The sequence below is a fragment of the Protopterus annectens genome, chromosome 5.part1 (assembly GCF_019279795.1).
Source record: "Protopterus annectens isolate FY-2018-M chromosome 5.part1, PAN1.0, whole genome shotgun sequence".
NCBI classification, from domain to species: domain Eukaryota; kingdom Metazoa; phylum Chordata; order Ceratodontiformes; family Protopteridae; genus Protopterus; species Protopterus annectens.
This window is the reverse complement of record NC_056736.1, coordinates 685,514,702-685,532,769: the sequence shown is the minus strand read 5'-3', so window position 1 is coordinate 685,532,769 and position 18,068 is coordinate 685,514,702. Positions and strand designations below refer to the sequence as shown.

Genomic DNA, 18,068 nt, shown 5'->3' with positions numbered 1-18,068 from the left:
GCAGGGCGGCAAGCTCCCCCTGCACCCCCCCACACGCCCCCTACTTATATATTCTAACTCCGAGGTCGCACTAAACACACAAAAAACACCACCGCACACACTCACACACACTAAAATCCTTACCCAATATCCTCAAACACACAACACTTACTTGAAACCCCAGATAAAGCCGCAAACCGCACCACACGTAACGAACGCGACACCATGATAGCAGCGGAGTCGACATTTGCAGATTCGACACTTCTGCATTCAGCATAGTGTAGTTTCAAGTAACTGCACTTTCCACTCTTCGGTCTCGATGTACTGAAATTCGAGATTTCAGTACATCGAGATTGTCTAGTGTATCCACATACATTATATATATATATATATATATATATATATATATATATATATATATATATATATAAAGTATCTTAAATGTGACTGCTGCAGCTTTTCTCATCGGGCTTCTGCTAAAAATGTTTTTTTTTTTCAGTTGGACTTTTTTTCATCAACAAATACATAAACATTGTGGCTACAATCAGCTTCTTTGCAGTACTGAACTCCTTGGCAAGCAAGTGACCTGTATGCACTAGATATATGTTCATTCTTCCCACTTGTTTCCTTTGAAATTCGAATATATCTTTTGTTTTACTTTTGCAGAATCATGGTTTTCACGAATGAGCCATCCAAGTTGTGATTTTTATTGAGCAGCCAATGAAGTTCGTTAAACATCTGTAATTCATAACGTGGTAGTGATTAATTTAATTGAAGGCACTTGTGTGGTTACTGTTACTGTTATTCCTGCATATTAAGTGAATTCATTGTTTAGTTGTGTTTGTTTTATTTGGACTTGCAACAACAAGCACAGAGGTTGATCTTTCATTTATGTTTTTTATGTACAGGACAGTACAGATGGTACAGTTCCTGCCGCTAAACAACGTGTGGGTTCCCCAGGTGATCGCCCAGCAAGACCGTCTCTTCTGGAGCAAGTGTTAAACCAGAAAAGATTAGTAAGTAATTTATGTAATCCATGCATCACATGAATCTCGCAATCTCCGCACACTTTACACCCTCCTTCCTGCTATCTTTACTGTATATATGCGACAGTTGGGTATCTTACTGTCAACTTGAAATCGTATAATATGTCATGTCTAATCATATGCTATCTTTACTGTATATATGCGACAGTTGGGTACCTTACTGTCAACTTGAAATCGTATAATATGTCATGTCTAATCATATGCTATCTTTACTGTATATATGCGACAGTTGGGTACCTTACTGTCAACTTGAAATTGTATAATATGTCATGTCTAATCATATGCTATCTTTACTGTATATATGCGACAGTTGGGTATCTTACTGTCAACTTGAAATTGTATAATATGTCATGTCTAATCATATGCTATCTTTACTGTATATATGCGACAGTTGGGTACCTTACTGTCAACTTGAAATTGTATAATATGTCATGTCTAATCATATGCTATCTTTACTGTATATATGCGACAGTTGGGTACCTTACTGTCAACTTGAAATTGTATAATATGTCATGTCTAATCATATGCTATCTTTACTGTATATATCGACAGTTGGGTATCTTACTGTCAACTTGAAATTGTATAATATGTCATGTCTAATCATATGCTATCTTTACTGTATATATGCGACAGTTGGGTACCTTACTGTCAACTTGAAATCGTATAATATGTCATGTCTAATCATATGCTATCTTTACTGTATATATGCGACAGTTGGGTACCTTACTGTCAACTTGAAATTGTATAATATGTCATGTCTAATCATATGCTATCTTTACTGTATATATCGACAGTTGGGTACCTTACTGTCAACTTGAAATTGTATAATATGTCATGTCTAATCATATGCTATCTTTACTGTATATATGCGACAGTTGGGTACCTTACTGTCAACTTGAAATTGTATAATATGTCATGTCTAATCATATGCTATCTTTACTGTATATATGCGACAGTTGGGTATCTTACTGTCAACTTGAAATTGTATAATATGTCATGTCTAATCATATGCTATCTTTACTGTATATATGCGACAGCTGGGTATCTTACTGTCAGCTTGAAATTGTATAATATGTCATGTCTAATCATATGCTATCTTTACTGTATATATGCGACAGTCGGGTATCTTACTGTCAACTTGAAATCGTATAATATGTCATGTCTAATCATATGCTATCTTTACTGTATATATGCGACAGTTGGGTATCTTACTGTCAACTTGAAATTGTATAATATGTCATGTCTAATCATATGCTATCTTTACTGTAAATATGCGACAGTTGGGTATCTTACTGTCAACTTGAAATTGTATAATATGTCATGTCTAATCATATGCTATCTTTACTGTATATATATGCGACAGTTGGGTATCTTACTGTCAACTTGAAATTGTATAATATGTCATGTCTAATCATATGCTATCTTTACTGTATATATGCGACAGTTGGGTACCTTACTGTCAACTTGAAATTGTATAATATGTCATGTCTAATCATATGCTATCTTTACTGTATATATGCGACAGTTGGGTATCTTACTGTCAACTTGAAATTGTATAATATGTCATGTCTAATCATATGCTATCTTTACTGTATATATGCGACAGTTGGGTATCTTACTGTCAACTTGAAATTGTATAATATGTCATGTCTAATCATATGATTTTTTTTAATTCTTTTATCCTATCTCACTAATCCAATGTTAAAGCTTTGATGTATGAGACTGTCTATCTTTGCTGATTTACTCACTTACTGCTGATGTATTGTTTGCTGTTTAGATTAGATTGTATGAAACTTTTTTAGTCAGTACTTACCTCAGTTATCACTGTTGTATTATTGTTTGTATTACCATGTTGATGTTATTCTAATTGTGGAGCATTTCTGCCCAGGCCTACGCTGTAAGTGGACCTGTGTCCAGTCAGACTATCCCGGTAAACAAATGTAAAATAAGTAAAAATAAATTAGTAATTTCTAGTTCTCAGTGTATCGTAGTGGGGATGACAGCATTCTGCATAAACAAGATGTATGAGCAAGTCTCAGATGCTTTTGGAACTCTGACATTATTTTTGACAAATTTAACATTGAAATACAGTTGCAGTGTCTGTAAACAGTATAATGTACATTAAACTGTAGACTAAAATTGTGATTTTTTTCCCATCTATCCAATTTCAGTAGTCACATCATTGCATCATAGTGTTAGATATTAAGTAGTAATTACTAAGTCATGTTACATTATCATTAGATGAAATTATTATGTGTTATATATCACAGTGTTAGATTAGTGTGAACTGGAGTTCATTCTGAAAGCAAGTACAAAGTTGTGTGTAGCCAAAACATGACTCTGAACCTTTGCAGGATGGCATTCGCACAAGTGTGTATATGCATGTACATCTAGGAATTATTTAAAGTAGGCAGTTAGCCCACTCAACATGTCTTTCAGAAGTAGGAGGAATTATTTGACAGGAAAGCAGCATTTGCTTTCAACAAGTAAAGTTTATAAGTTCCGTATCTCTCATTAGTGATATAGCTAGTTATTCTGCCAAAAAATAAGTAGCTGCTACAGTTTTAGCACTCGGTTTGTCGCATAAACTGTAACTTATAGTCAACACATGGAGTGCTAAGTGGTGCTTCAGTTTTGCCCACAAATACGGTACAGGCATATGAATGCTGGTAAACTGCAATGAAGACATAGCATCTGCCAGTAATGCCCAGTAGTTGGCATCTGGTATGGCAGTCCACTTCGCCCCACCTTAGCTATGCTGCTATATCTGAGTCAATTGTTAGAATACTGCATGTAGCGTGGAATGTTTTCTGAGGTCTGTATTACTTTTTTTGGCCTTTGAAAATAATGCACCTTTTGTCCTGCAGTTTTAGCAAGTAAATTCTTGATTGAGTACTGCATGTAACTTTGAATGTTTTGAGGTCTTTGTCAGTTTTTTAGCCTTCACAGATAATGCATTTTTTTTAAGATCTAAAGTTGACCCAGGTTCTTAAGTTTATACTTTTCCCTTCTGCTGTCCAGCCTGTTTGTTCTTCAGAACTGAGGGAGTATGCCAAATGTTCTGCAACAGCCACCCAGTGGGGCTGTCATGCAGGCAGACTTTGGAGGGGGGGGGGGTTATTTTCTCGCTGACATCCTGACAACCAAGGACATTAGTTGTATTCCAGCACCTTTTTCTAGATGTTTACTTTGGCATGTGGGCTGCCTGTGTCCCATCACCTTTGTATGTGTACTTCTTCACATAGGAGGCGGGGGCTACCTGGTACTTCCCCACCTATTTGTTAAACAGAGAAGAATTTAATGAATGGGCATTGTAAATTATTCAGGGAAGACAGACATTTCTTCAGAAAAAATATAGCTAGGGAGTGGAATAAAAAGAAATTGGAGTTTTAAAAATAGGGTAGAAATAAAAGAAAAATAATTATGGTAAAGAAATAATGAGAATTACTTAGAGACACTGACAAAGGTTAAATTATTGCAGAGTTGAGGGGATCTCACAGAACAAGAAGAGGTGCAACTGCAGAGTGCTAGAGAGAAAATAAGGGACTACTAGGATAATGTGTATGAGTTTAGAAAGATTAATGTTGAGCAACTTTTTTTTTTTTAACTCCAAAGCAGAAAAGAGTTTAGGACTATGGCTCAGTTAACACAAAATAGAAGGGGCTGTTGCTAAGATTAGGGAGCCTATAACAAGGAAAGTACCAGAGATTCTGTATAGGTATTAGAAATATTTTGGAAATGTTATGAAACTCTGTGTAAAATAGAAGAATGTGTAAATTGAGAAAGTACAAATGGAAATGTTTATGAAAGAACTAAATATGCCAAAGTTAGAGGTAGAAGAGGCTCAATTATTAACAGTTAGAACAGGAGAAAATGAGGTAAAAATGGTGATGCATAAACCAATCGGTAGGGAGGTCTGCAGGAATAGATGGTATTCCTGTGGAACTTTGGAACCCAGGAGGGAAGAAAGTGATAAAGATCCGGAAGCTTTTGTGTAACCGTATTTTAATAGGAGGAGGAGTACCAACATCCTGGAAGAAAGTTGTGGTGGGTGTAATACCAGAAGATGGTGAAGACCCATCAGATGCAGCTTCATATAGGCCCGTTTCAATTCTAAACAGTTATAAAGTGTTTGTTTATAATGGCTAAAAGAATGGCAGATGTAATGCCAAAATTGATAGATATTTATCATTGTGATTTTGTGGAGGGGAGGCAAACATTTGACAATGCTAATAAAACAATGGTGTTTCAAAGGGAAGCACAGTGTAAGAAAATACCACTGTTGTTGGTCTGTCTTAATGCAAAGAAAGCATTCAACAGAGTAAGATGAGATTTTAGGAGTAGGAGAATGGAAGCATTTGCATTCACTGACACAATGTTAGGAAGATGTTGAAAATTAAAGGGGGGGGGGGTCTTCTCTTATAAGTTCTGTTTGAACAGAGGTAAAAGGTGAGGTGTACTCTTTCCCTTTGATATTTGTATTATATTTTGAACCATTGGCAAAAAAAAAAAAAAAAAATAGAGGACTCCTATTCGAGTATAATTGGTATGGAAATCAAGAAAAAGTTGGCCTTATTTGTAGATCTTATTTTGTACCTGAAAAGAAACGAGATTTCAGTGCTATGAAACATTCTGAGATGGTTTCATGTCTTTTTAGGATAAAAATATTAATGAAGATAAAACAAAAGGTAATCGCTCTAAAATGTGTACCCACACATGAATTAGTTCAGCGATACCCCTATTTATGGGACATAATAAAATGAAGTACTTCGGAGTATGAATTAAAAGAATTCTGTTGTGTTAGCTAAGGATATATGTAAGAAGATAATACAAACACTGGAAGCTCTGTTTTATGGGTATGGATAGCAAGCTAAAAGCAATGAAAATGTTTTTAGTCCATTTAGTTTTATAGACAGAAACATTGGTAGAATTAGTGCAGACTATGTACAAGGACCCAATGACTCAAGTATTAACAGTGTTCGGTGTCACAGAGGGGTTCTCAGTGGGAGTGGGTGTGCGTCGGGGTTTGGCTCTGAGCCCCCTGCTGTTCATACTGGTGGTGGACTATATTAGCAAACAGGTCAGAGGGGACAGATCAACAAAGTTACTGTGTGCAGATGATGTAGCATTACAAGCAGACTGTGAACAAGATCTTCAAAGTATACGGGAGTGGAATGCAAACCTGAAGGCACATGGGATGAAACTGAGTACTGATCAACTTTGTAATGGCAGCAAATGGGGGAGTTCAGAAGAAGCTGAAAATTGAGATGGAAGGGAAAATAGTGGAACAGGTTAACAGACTTCATATATCTGGGAGGGGTGGTTGAGGAGAAGGGAAGTTTGAATGAGGAGGTCAAAGCTAAAATCAGAGGGGCTGCATCCAGCTGGCACAGTGTCAGTGTAGCATATGACAGAAGAATGCCAAAGAAGCTGAAAAGTAAGGTGTACAAAACAGTGGTCTGACCAGTACTACTGTATGTTATGGAAACCTGGGCAGTAAAGGCAGAGCAGTTGAGGAAGCTAGAGTTGATGGAAATGAAGTGCTTCAGATGGGTGGTAGGATGCACACTGTGGGACAGACGAAGAAATAAGGACATAAGCGCAGAAACCAAAGTAGCTCCAGTTGCAGAAAAGGTGAAAGAGAACAGATTATGGTGGTTCTGGCACATGTGCAGAAAAAAATCCAATAAAGCCCACACGAAAGGTGAAACAATGAGAGGGAACCATAAACACCAAAAGTTTGTGCATTAAGCTTTTGGTGTTTACAGTTCCTCTCAGAGCTTCATTGTTTCACCTTTCGTGTGGGCTTTATTGGATTTATTGGTGGAGTTCTGAGCACACTTGGTGTGTGTTTCTTCATTTACATGTGCAGAAAAGCTGAAGAAAGTTTGAAGAAGATTTGAGACAGACCGGAAGAAGGCAAGAAGAAACAAGAGAATCCTGCAAAGAGGTGGATGGACTGTGTGAGAGAAGACCTGCGACAGTCTGGCGTGAGTGTTGAAGAAGGCATGAGAGTGGTGCTGTTTAGAGGGAGAGATGGCGACAGCTGACACAACACCATGATCCCATGTAGAAAATGGGGGTTGATGATGATGATGATGATGAGTTTTATACAACCAGAGAAGAAGTTGTGGATAGCAATTAATAAAGAGTTCAAGGATTTTATCTGAGAGGGAAAGAAGGCAAGAGTCAAGTTTATCCTTCAGTAGAACAAGGTGGTTTTGGATAGTTCAGAGATGCACAGTTGGGCTGCTGTACATAGTACAAGCCAAAAGTTCTATTTCAAAGTGGAAAGGAATTATGATGAAATTGGGGGGGGGGGCGCTGAAGAATTAAAGATAGATTGGGATTTTGGATTCAGACCTTAAGGAGACTAACTGTATAGGATATCGTATTCATAAAGTAGAATAAAGTATTCTAAGAACTAAGCCAACACAGGAATGGAGAAAGGAGATTCTGTCAATAGGAATGACATCAGTTATAGGTACAGTACTGGAGAAAAGGGCAAAGGAACCAAGTATTTGGAGCAAGTAATTTAGAGAAGAGAAGGTAGTAGAAGGGGAAGAGGCCAAGAATAAATTTGGACTGCAGGCTATAGACTGCCTTCCCTATCAAGGACTGATATCTGAGTGTAGGCAAAGAGAAAGGAATGTGGGGCTCTTAAGTGAAAGACCAGCACTGGTAGAGTTTTTAGTAGAATCTGTAGCAGAACCTGATGTTAGTTGGGCATGTAAAATACTGCATGATAACAATAGGAATCTATTAGAGGAAGTTTAGAAAGTTTGGGAAGAGAGACTGGAGAAGCAGTTACAAAGAAACAATAGGAGAATATCTGTATGGCTACTACTTATGCAACAAAGTCTAAAAGATTTTCCAATTTTTGCATCGAAGTGTTTGCATAGGTATTTGTATACCCCAAGCAGGCTCCAAAGAATTTTACCTCGGGTAGATTGCAAGATTTGGAGGTGTGACAAGGATAGAAATAGGCAAATATGAGCACACTTTTTTGGGAGTGTAAAGAGCTTGCAGACTTTAAAAAATGAAGGAACCACAAAACGGTGTGTTAGTGCAAAAACAGACCACAAAAGCACCAGAAGGACCATGGAACACAACGTTAAATGAAGAATAAATCCAGTTAAGCGCTTTCATCAAAGAAGTTGACTTCATCAGAACTAAAAAACAAACTTCACCAATTCATTTAAATAATCAAAAGCAATTAACATTTCCGTCCAAAACATACCAGTTAACTTTAAAAAAAAACAGATGGTTAAAATTCATTTATTGTTACTAGCAACAATAAATATGTAAACTTTCAATATTTTAAAATAACAATTAAAATAACTCAGTCTCCCTATTATCCTCAAGTAATGTTTATGCACTGAGCTTAAATAATATATTTTAAGTTAATTTATTACCTTTTTCTTTCAAAACTGGGAAAAAAGACAAATGATCATTTAAACTTGGGGGAAGGTTTGCAGCCAACCTCAGCTGCCACATCAATTCTTTTTTACAAACAACTAAGAGCTACACTGACCATGTCTATTATCCCAAATTTAAAACCTGTACCTCCCTTACATTCCATACCATCTATAAAGGGCATTTGTATCTTTTTATTTTTAATGTCATTTAAATGCTCGTAAATCCTATTTTTCAAAGCCCTTTCTGATTTGCAGACATAAAATCTTGTACAGGTGCTGCAAAGTGCGATATATACTACTTTACTAATATGACAGTTCCTTTCCTAAGATGCAAAACATTTTTTAATCTGTTCCCCAGTGTTACTGGGGAAACTTGTAAGATGTATCCACACTGAGAACACCGCCCACATGGTTTGGTGTTTTCCTCTTGGTAGGAATAGTTCCCTGTGCATGTTTCCATATTAATCCTAATATTTCTACCAACCTTTTGTAGTGAATGTGGGTTTTTCTCCCACTATTTTAAAAATCTCACTATTAACTTTGAATATTCCCCAATTGTTACGTAGGATATGATGTATTTTACTAGAAACATAACTATGTTGTACCACACATGCTTTCCTGAAATTTATGCTGTCATTACAAGAATTATTGTTAGCTCTGGGGGTACTTTCACCTTCTCTTGCACTAACCGTAAGAGGATTCTTACCACCTATAGTTCTAACATCTCCACAACTTAAAAGTGACTTGTACTTACTCCCCCATTGCTCAAAAATTTCTTTCATGGTCATATCCACCGTGTTAAGGGGGTATCCCATTTCAAGGAACATTGTTTTTAACATGTCTAATCCCTTAATCACATTTTCCTTCTCTGAGGTCATCCTAGCTACCTGAATAGCCTGCCCTTTTACTATACTTAAGTTTCTGGGGATGGTAACTATGATAGTGCAAATGCCCATTACAAAAAGTGGCCTTATGGTATACATTAGATTTAAAACCACTGTTGGACTTAGAAATTTTCCCATCTAAGTAGTTAATTTCCAAATTATGTACCTCATAAGTAAACCTCAAAACATTAGTACTACTATTTAGATACTCAATATCCTCCTGGCATCCTTTCCATAAAATATAAATATCATTCAGGAATATCGGGTATATTCCCATGTTATTTTGGAACCTACTGTTCAAAACAGATGGGAGGTACAATATGTTTTGAGGTTTACTTATGAGGTACAGAGGGAGGATGTGATTAAGGGATTAGACATGTTAAAAACAATGTTCCTTGATAGGGGATACCCCCTTAACATGGTGGATATGACCATGAAAGAAAGAAAAGGTGAAAGTACCCCCAGAGATAACAATAATTCTAGTATTGACAGCATAAATTTCAGGAAAGCATGTGTGGTACAACATAGTTATCTTTCTAGTAAAATACAACATATCCTACATAAAAATTGGGGAATATTCAAAGTTAATAGTGAGATTTTTTAAAAAAGTGGGAGAAAAACCCACATTCACTACAAAGGTTGGTAGAAATATTAAGATTAATATGGAAACATGCACAGGGAACTATTCCTACCAAGAGGAAAACACCAAACCATGTGAGCGGTGTTCTCAATGTGGATACATCTTACAAGTTTCCCCAGTAACACTGGGGAATGGATTAAAAAGTGTTTTGCATCTTAGGAAAGGGAATTGTCATGCTAGTAAAGTAGTATATATTGCACTTTGCAGCACCTGTACAGGATTTTGTCGGCAAAACGGAAAGGGCTTTGAAAAATAGGATTTAGAAGCATTTAAATGACATTTAAAAATAAAAAAAGATGCAAATGCCCTTTTATAGACACAGTATGGAATATAAGGGAGGTACAGGTTTTAAATTTGGGATAATAGACATGGTCAGTATAGATATTGGGGGTGGGGATTGGAAAAACAACTATGTAAAAAAAGAATTGATGTGGCAGCTGAGGTTGGCTGCAAACTTTCCCCCAGGTTTAAATAACCATTTGTCTATTTTTCCAGTTTTGAAAGAAAAAGGTAATAAGTTACCTTAAAATATTATTTAAGCTCAGTGCATAAACATTATTTGAGGATAGTATGGAGACTGTGTTATTTTAATTATCTTAAAATATTGAAAGTTTACATATTTACTGTTGCTAGTAACAACAAATGAATTTTAACCAACTGTTTTTTAAAAAGTTAATTGGTGTGTTTTGGAGGGAAATGTTAATTGCTTTTGATTATTTAAATGAACTGGTGAAGTGTGTGTTTTTTTTTTTTTAGTTCTGATGAAGTCAACTTCTTTGATGAAAGCACTTAACGGTCTTCGATACTGGATTTATTCTTCATTTAACGTAGTGTTCCATGGTCCTTTTGGTGCTTTTGTTATCTGTTTTTGCAGACTTTAAAAAATGCCCTGCAGACTTCTCTGTCAGAAATATTGGGTGGGTAAATGGGTGTAACTAAGGAAATGATTTTTTTGAGCTGTGATACAGAATTGGAATTGCCTAGACATAGTAAGGCCTTGCTGTGTCTAATTATGGTGTTGGCCAAAAAAGCAATTACTAGAAATTGGAAATCGGAGTCTAAACCAACAGTAATAGAAGTAGTGAATATAGTAACCAAGATAAAAGAACTGGAAGTCGAATTTTTAGAAAAGTATGGGAGCTAAAAACAGGGAAAAAATGGGAACTGTGGGAACAATACATGGAGAGTAATGTTTTGGAGGAGGAATGATGTTTAAAGGAAGGCATGAATTGAATTAGCTGTGTAATGTTCGATTGACAAGGATTGTATAGAAGATTATATGTGACGTACAATGCTTGCAACTGAAAATAAATCAATATGGTTTGTTTTCATTTTTGTCATATGATTGCCTATGTCATAAGTGATAATTCAATAAAAAACGTTTCTTGTTAGGAAAAAAGAGGAGGAGGCAGGGACTACCATCACTGGCTAGGTTAGCTTACTGGTGCCGTGTCCTGCTCAAGACTTGCACTAGCCCTCCAATGGCAGGCCTGTCTGTCTGCAGCTGCAAGCACAGACAACCAGTGCCACTGACCCACCCCTCCCAGCGGTGCCAATGTAGGTCACCTTGGCTGCAGTCAGGGTTTTATTACTCTTTGCCACAGTAGAAGCCATTAAGTTGTTTTTTAAACATCTCTATGATTTACATCTGATGGCTGCAATTAATTCTGCAGATGGTGTGAGGTAACAAAGTCCATTTAAAGAATATCATCCCTTTGCTGTTACAGAGCTCTAGGAAGACCATCTGGTGCACACAATGAAGTAAGGAAAGTTTGCAAATGGGACATCTACTCACCTTTTTTAGTAGGCCTGTACTGATTGACTATGATGCATTTTCTTGAAGTACTCACCAGTGTTACAAGAAAGAACCAAAGACGGAGTTGGGGGATGCACCTACATACCAGTCACTTGGAGACGTCCAAGGTAAGGTGACATCAGCCCAGTTGAAGGAGAGGGGGGCTCCAATATAAAAGCTGAGCAGGGCATCAGACATCACCTGCAGCAGAGATCCCTTGGATTTTAAGAGTAACATTGACCAACAAAAAAATCATCTTGTAATGTTTAAGTTTGAACCACACCACTTTTTTCCATCCCAAATTCAGTTTTTTTCTTGCATATAAAGTCAACCCAGTTTATTACTTTCATTTTTTTAACATCTCAAGGCTGCATTTTAATTCTGTAGATGGTATGAGACCAGAAGGGCCATCTTCTGGAATTACAGTCCTATGTCGTGTTACAAAGGTCTTGGAGAGTCACATTGTGCACCCGTTACCTTCATAATCCAGTTCAGTAACAGAAAGCTGGAGTGAGTCCTGGCAGTAATTGGTGCACCAGCTGGTAATAGAGCACACTGCACACCTTCCAGCATTTTGGAGGATTCAGTTCACCTATAGCACATCATTCAGTTGTAGGATGAAGCTGGAGCATGCAAAGAGAAAACACAGGAAAAAATCCAGCTAAGAACCAAGTGCTGTGAAATCTAGTGATGTGCTACTGCATTTCACTCGCACAGACTTTTGAAACTTTGGAATATTGTCAGCTCACCATCCCACCACCACAGTATCACCTTTGACTTTTAGTGCTGCAGTGGAAACTGTCCATAAAAATGTCCAGATGTTTTAATGATTGGTGACTAAGTTTTATCTTGAAAAGATGTATAAACTAAAATGGTCTGCAGTTGTCATAGTGAGTGTAATAATGATGGACTTGAATTAAATTGTAGTGATACATGCCCCAGATCCCCTTTAGTTGTCATAGTGAGTGTAATAATGATGGACTTGAATTAAATTGTAGTGATACATGCCCCAGATCCCCTTTAGTTGTCATAGTGAGTGTAATAATGATGGACTTGAATTAAATTGTAGTGATACATGCCCCAGATCCCCTTTAGTTGTCATAGTGAGTGTATTAATGATGGACTTGAATTAAATTGTAGTGATACATGCCCCAGATCCCCTTTAGTTGTCATAGTGAGTGTAATAATGATGGACTTGAATTAAATTGTAGTGATACATGCCCCAGATCCCCTTTAGTTGTCATAGTGAGTGTAATAATGATGGACTTGAATTAAATTGTAGTGATACATGCCCCAGATCCTTTAGTTGTCATAGTGAGTGTAATAATGATGGACTTGAATTAAATTGTAGTGATACATGCCCCAGATCCCCTTTAGTTGTCATAGTGAGTGTAATAATGATGGACTTGAATTAAATTGTAGTGATACATGCCCCAGATCCCCTTTAGTTGTCATAGTGAGTGTAATAATGATGGACTTGAATTAAATTGTAGTGATACATGCCCCAGATCCCCTTTAGTTGTCATAGTGAGTGTAATAATGATGGACTTGAATTAAATTGTAGTGATACATGCCCCAGATCCCCTTTAGTTGTCATAGTGAGTGTAATAATGATGGACTTGAATTAAATTGTAGTGATACATGCCCCAGATCCCCTTTAGTTGTCATAGTGAGTGTAATAATGATGGACTTGAATTAAATTGTAGTGATACATGCCCCAGATCCCCTTTAGTTGTCATAGTGAGTGTAATAATGATGGACTTGAATTAAATTGTAGTGATACATGCCCCAGATCCCCTTTAGTTGTCATAGTGAGTGTAATAATGATGGACTTGAATTAAATTGTAGTGATACATGCCCCAGATCCCCTTTAGTTGTCATAGTGAGTGTAATAATGATGGACTTGAATTAAATTGTAGTGATACATGCCCCAGATCCCCTTTAGTTGTCATAGTGAGTGTAATAATGATGGACTTGAATTAAATTGTAGTGATACATGCCCCAGATCCCTTTAGTTGTCATAGTGAGTGTAATAATGATGGACTTGAATTAAATTGTAGTGATACATGCCCCAGATCCCCTTTAGTTGTCATAGTGAGTGTAATAATGATGGACTTGAATTAAATTGTAGTGATACATGCCCCAGATCCCCTTTAGTTGTCATAGTGAGTGTAATAATGATGGACTTGAATTAAATTGTAGTGATACATGCCCCAGATCCCCTTTTGCACTTTAAGCAAGTCATAGGTTGTCGTGTGAAATCTGTGACCTGTTCCACATTTTCTTCTTTCTGTTAAGTATTCAAGCAGTTGACTTTCCTCTGTGTTTAATTTTTCTTGCATGCCATGTAATTCTAAAGATGATTGGATCTGTGAGTCTATGTGCCTCTGTATGTAATGCTGAAATATTGTATAAAATGTAAAACTTCATGTACACCCCCTTACACAGACACACACACACACACGCACTAGATCAAGAGGTAAGTATTATGGGTATTAAGGTTTGGTTATCGACTTAAAATATGAGTGTTAAACAATTAAAAAGTTCCCACCCTGCTTACTTACAGTAGCCAGGACCCCCCCTCCAGTACCCCAGATAACATTTTTTTACATTTATAAACAAGGAGATACTTCTTGCCAGCTGACAGAATGCCTTCTAGCCTGAAGACGGTTCATTACTTCTCTCTATAACTGATGACATTTTTGATCAACACTAGTGCAGGCCTGTTGTCAGCTATTCTCTTTTTTAACCTAAGAACTTTAGATCATGATTATCCTACCAATGCACAACTGAAATTGGCAAACTAAAACAGCAGGGTTTTATTGAAAGAGATTTCACTGGTTTGATAGAACTGCCTTGATTAAAGTAGGAAGCCATATGTCAAAAGCCACACATTTGCTGCGTAATGACACAAGGTTCTGCATGTGGGCCATTGCTGTTCCTGTTCATAAGCAACACTAAACAGTCGACACCCCTTCTTCAGGTCATGCACTTTGCAGATGACATGTTTTATACTGATGGTGCCCATGCCTCAAAAGGCATTCAGACTGCCCTGCAGAATGGCATGCCTTCCAGCAACAAATATATCTACCTAAATAAGTTGAGCATCAGCAACACATATATCTACCTAAATAAGTTGAGCATCAGCACCAGTAAGCCCATGTGTTGCCGCTAGGCTTAGCATATTGAGAACCCATTCAAAGTTCCAAGAGTTCATGTATTTTGGACTTTGTCATCCCTCACTCTCTGATATTCTACATGTGTTTTTTTATTGTAATGTGTTACAGCTAGTGTATAAACTCACAAGACTTGCACACCTCACCCTAAGGCTGAGCTCTTATAGGAAAAATGTTGTATAGACTCTACACACTGCATTCTTTATGTATGTCCCACAACAAAACGCCAAATGCATTCAACTCTCATTAAATGGAATCTGCAAATGCATCTTGCTGTTTAATCAGAGCAACACTGCAGTCTTCCTTTGGGGGATGCTGGTTGACTACCCACTTCTGCAAGCTGGATCCAGCTTCCACTTTAGGACACGTTTATCTCTTGTACTCTAATCAGTTTCCCTGTTTCTCCAATATACTTCATAAACATTTGTTCTGCTACTCACTGCATCATACTAGGATGCTTCAGTTATTCTCAACAGACCTCCTAGTGATTTGCAGATGGCACTTTTCATCCTCAGTTCCTCAGTCTGTGATAGACTTCCTACAACTCTTAAGTCTGTATAAAAGCTTGAGCCTTTAAAACATCCCTGGAGAAGTATTACAGTAGGCTAATTTATTGTGAGATCTGGGCTGAAACATTTGCCTCCTTCCTAGAGTGTACTTAAAACATTGTATTTTCTAGTACAGCATCATGTTACCCTTTAACATCCCATATATGTAAAAAAGTATGTACTGCTATATCTCCATATATCCCCCCACATCCTTAATAAACAGTGCAGTAACATTTCTGCTGTTGTCCTTGCAACTGTAATAGTGTTTTAATTGGGCAAGCACATACCTAAGTAACTCTATGCAAAAATGTATCGCAAGCATTAAATAGTTGTAGGTACAGCTTACAGAGGCCAGAATATAATATTTCTGAGAGATGCTCAGAAAAACAAAATCATTCGCTATAGTGTGTGTCTAATTACATACATGTCTCCTTCACTTAGAAATTCAGTAATCCAATTTCTGCTACTTCCGCTTTTGGATTTCTGCAGGGGAATAAAACTTGGGTCTGATAATTTTACCACAATGGCATGGTTAGTAATGCAACAAATACCTGCATACTTTAATTTTGCTTTGTTATAATATGACTGTTATTGGTTTGCTATTTGGTCCAAATGAATTTCTTTTCTGTTAATTGTCATCTGATGAAATGTTTGATGTAATTAACTTTCTGTTTTGATCACTAATGTTAAAACTCATTGTAGTGTTTTCTTTAATTGCTGTATGACAGACCATGACAAAAAGAATTTAAATGTGTTTCACTTGGCTAGTAGCTGAAAATGTTCCACAGACAAGCTTACTTATCTGATTTGAATAAATAAATTCTATACTTAACTTTTTCTAATATTAATGTTTAAACACTGTGATACAGCACACTGGTATATCTTTCATAATATTTATTACAAAAGCAGAGTGTGCTTCCTCCAGCTCCTGCCATGTATGAAACCCTATTGGTCCAGTAAGCATTTTAGTCATTTGAAATCCTGATGCTTTATTGAAATCTGCATTAAAGTTGACCAGGAGTGATTTCACGTGATTTAATGTTTCATTTTTATATTCCCCCAGTCTCTTCTCAGAAGTCCCGATGTTGTCCGCTTTCTGCAACAACAGCAGCGGATGCTCAGTGAACAAGCACAGCAACGGAAGCATCAGCAGTTTCAAGGGGCACCGGTGTGACTGTAGAACAGACCAACTTCAGGCATGTGAACGAGTGTTGTAGCTGCAAAAAACAGAATCCTGTATATAGGGTGCCATCGGTCGATGTAGCATTGCTACATTTCTAAAAAGAATGGATTGTACATGATTGAAGCTTATATGTTGCAATAAGCTCAGGGTCATGTAGAATAGTGAATCCCTTCCGTGTTTGTATATGCTACGTATTTGAAGGGAATGTGTTTTGTGTTGCTTGTCCTTGTACAACACTTTGGGAGAAGCGTGTGCAGTAAGGTAGCATTTGGACTTTGAGGATAGTACCAAATTTCTTCGTTATCTGACACACTAGACTAGTGATGAAAGTCCCAGCAGTAGTTCAGTGTTAACTTTGTCCAAATATGCAAGGCCAGTAATAAAGTGTGTGTTAGTGAAAGTGAGTAAAGGTTAATGTCAATGCTTAATATCATTTGCCTGCATGTCATGTGTATGTCTGTCTGTATTGAGAATTGTGAAATGGCAGACATGCTGCAATTTCTTTGCAGATCCCTGGGTCATACACTGAGACAGAAGCCTATATAAGCCTTCTCGCCACCCCCCAGAAAAAAATTTGAAACCTTAATGAGGTTCGGACAGCTGTTGCAGTTAGGTTAAACATGATGGCACGATTGTGAACGTAGTGGGAACATTTTGTGGTACTGTGTGCCATTTACTTGTATCTTTTTTGGAACTGTTGCCAACGTTTGCCATGCACAATAACATAACCAAGAGCTGAAACAAGTAAAAGGACTGGACATTGTTACCTCTTATTTCGGCACATTTTTGAATTTGAGTATTTAAAGTGTAGAGCTGAGACTCCATTTTCTTCTAGCACTGTTATTTGAAGGTGTGGCCAGAAGTGAAGCATTGCAGAATAACTTTAAATGCTTTTAACTGTTTTGTTAAGAGAATTCTGTACAGAATAAAAATATCCCAAACCACTGTGTAGTGCTTAACATCGAGTCCTGTAGTGAATGTGGTTGTACTTTCTAACCCTTGAATTGTTGCCATACAACTTCAAGATCTATACAATCTTCCATATACCAGTTTCTCGTGATACTTTTGTTTCAAGTGCATTTCTCAATATTACTCGTGTTAAAAGAGCTACCTTATATCCATTTCTTGCAGGTATATCAGTAAGCATTAATAATCACCAGAGTGGAGTTACAGAGAATTAACAGTACACTGAGGAATGTTGTGAAACCCAGTTTCACAGGTGGAAGGCCTCCCCGCCCCTGGTGTATGCCCTAGAGGTCTTTTTCTCAGTTAAAAATACTGGAGGGATTATTGAACTTAAAACATCTCTGTTCAATTATTTTGTGTTTTATTAACTTTTTTATACTAAAAAATACTAACTCCATCAAATGCTTCAAAGTTAATGCAAGATATGTAATTG

The 18,068-nt window shown here is 37.0% G+C and overlaps 1 protein-coding gene across 1 annotated transcript in view; it reads left to right on the top strand.

The window, feature by feature from the left end:
• Window positions 1–17,628, top strand: part of LOC122803603 (regulatory factor X associated protein) — a 55,899-nt gene extending 38,271 nt beyond the window's left edge. The window contains exons 2-3 of the mRNA XM_044073313.1: window positions 888–995; window positions 16,550–17,628. Of these exons, the coding sequence (XP_043929248.1) occupies window positions 888–995; window positions 16,550–16,660 (219 nt within the window). The 3' untranslated portion in view covers window positions 16,661–17,628. The remainder of the gene's footprint in view (window positions 1–887; window positions 996–16,549) is intronic.
• The last annotated feature ends 440 nt before the right edge of the window (window positions 17,629–18,068 follow it).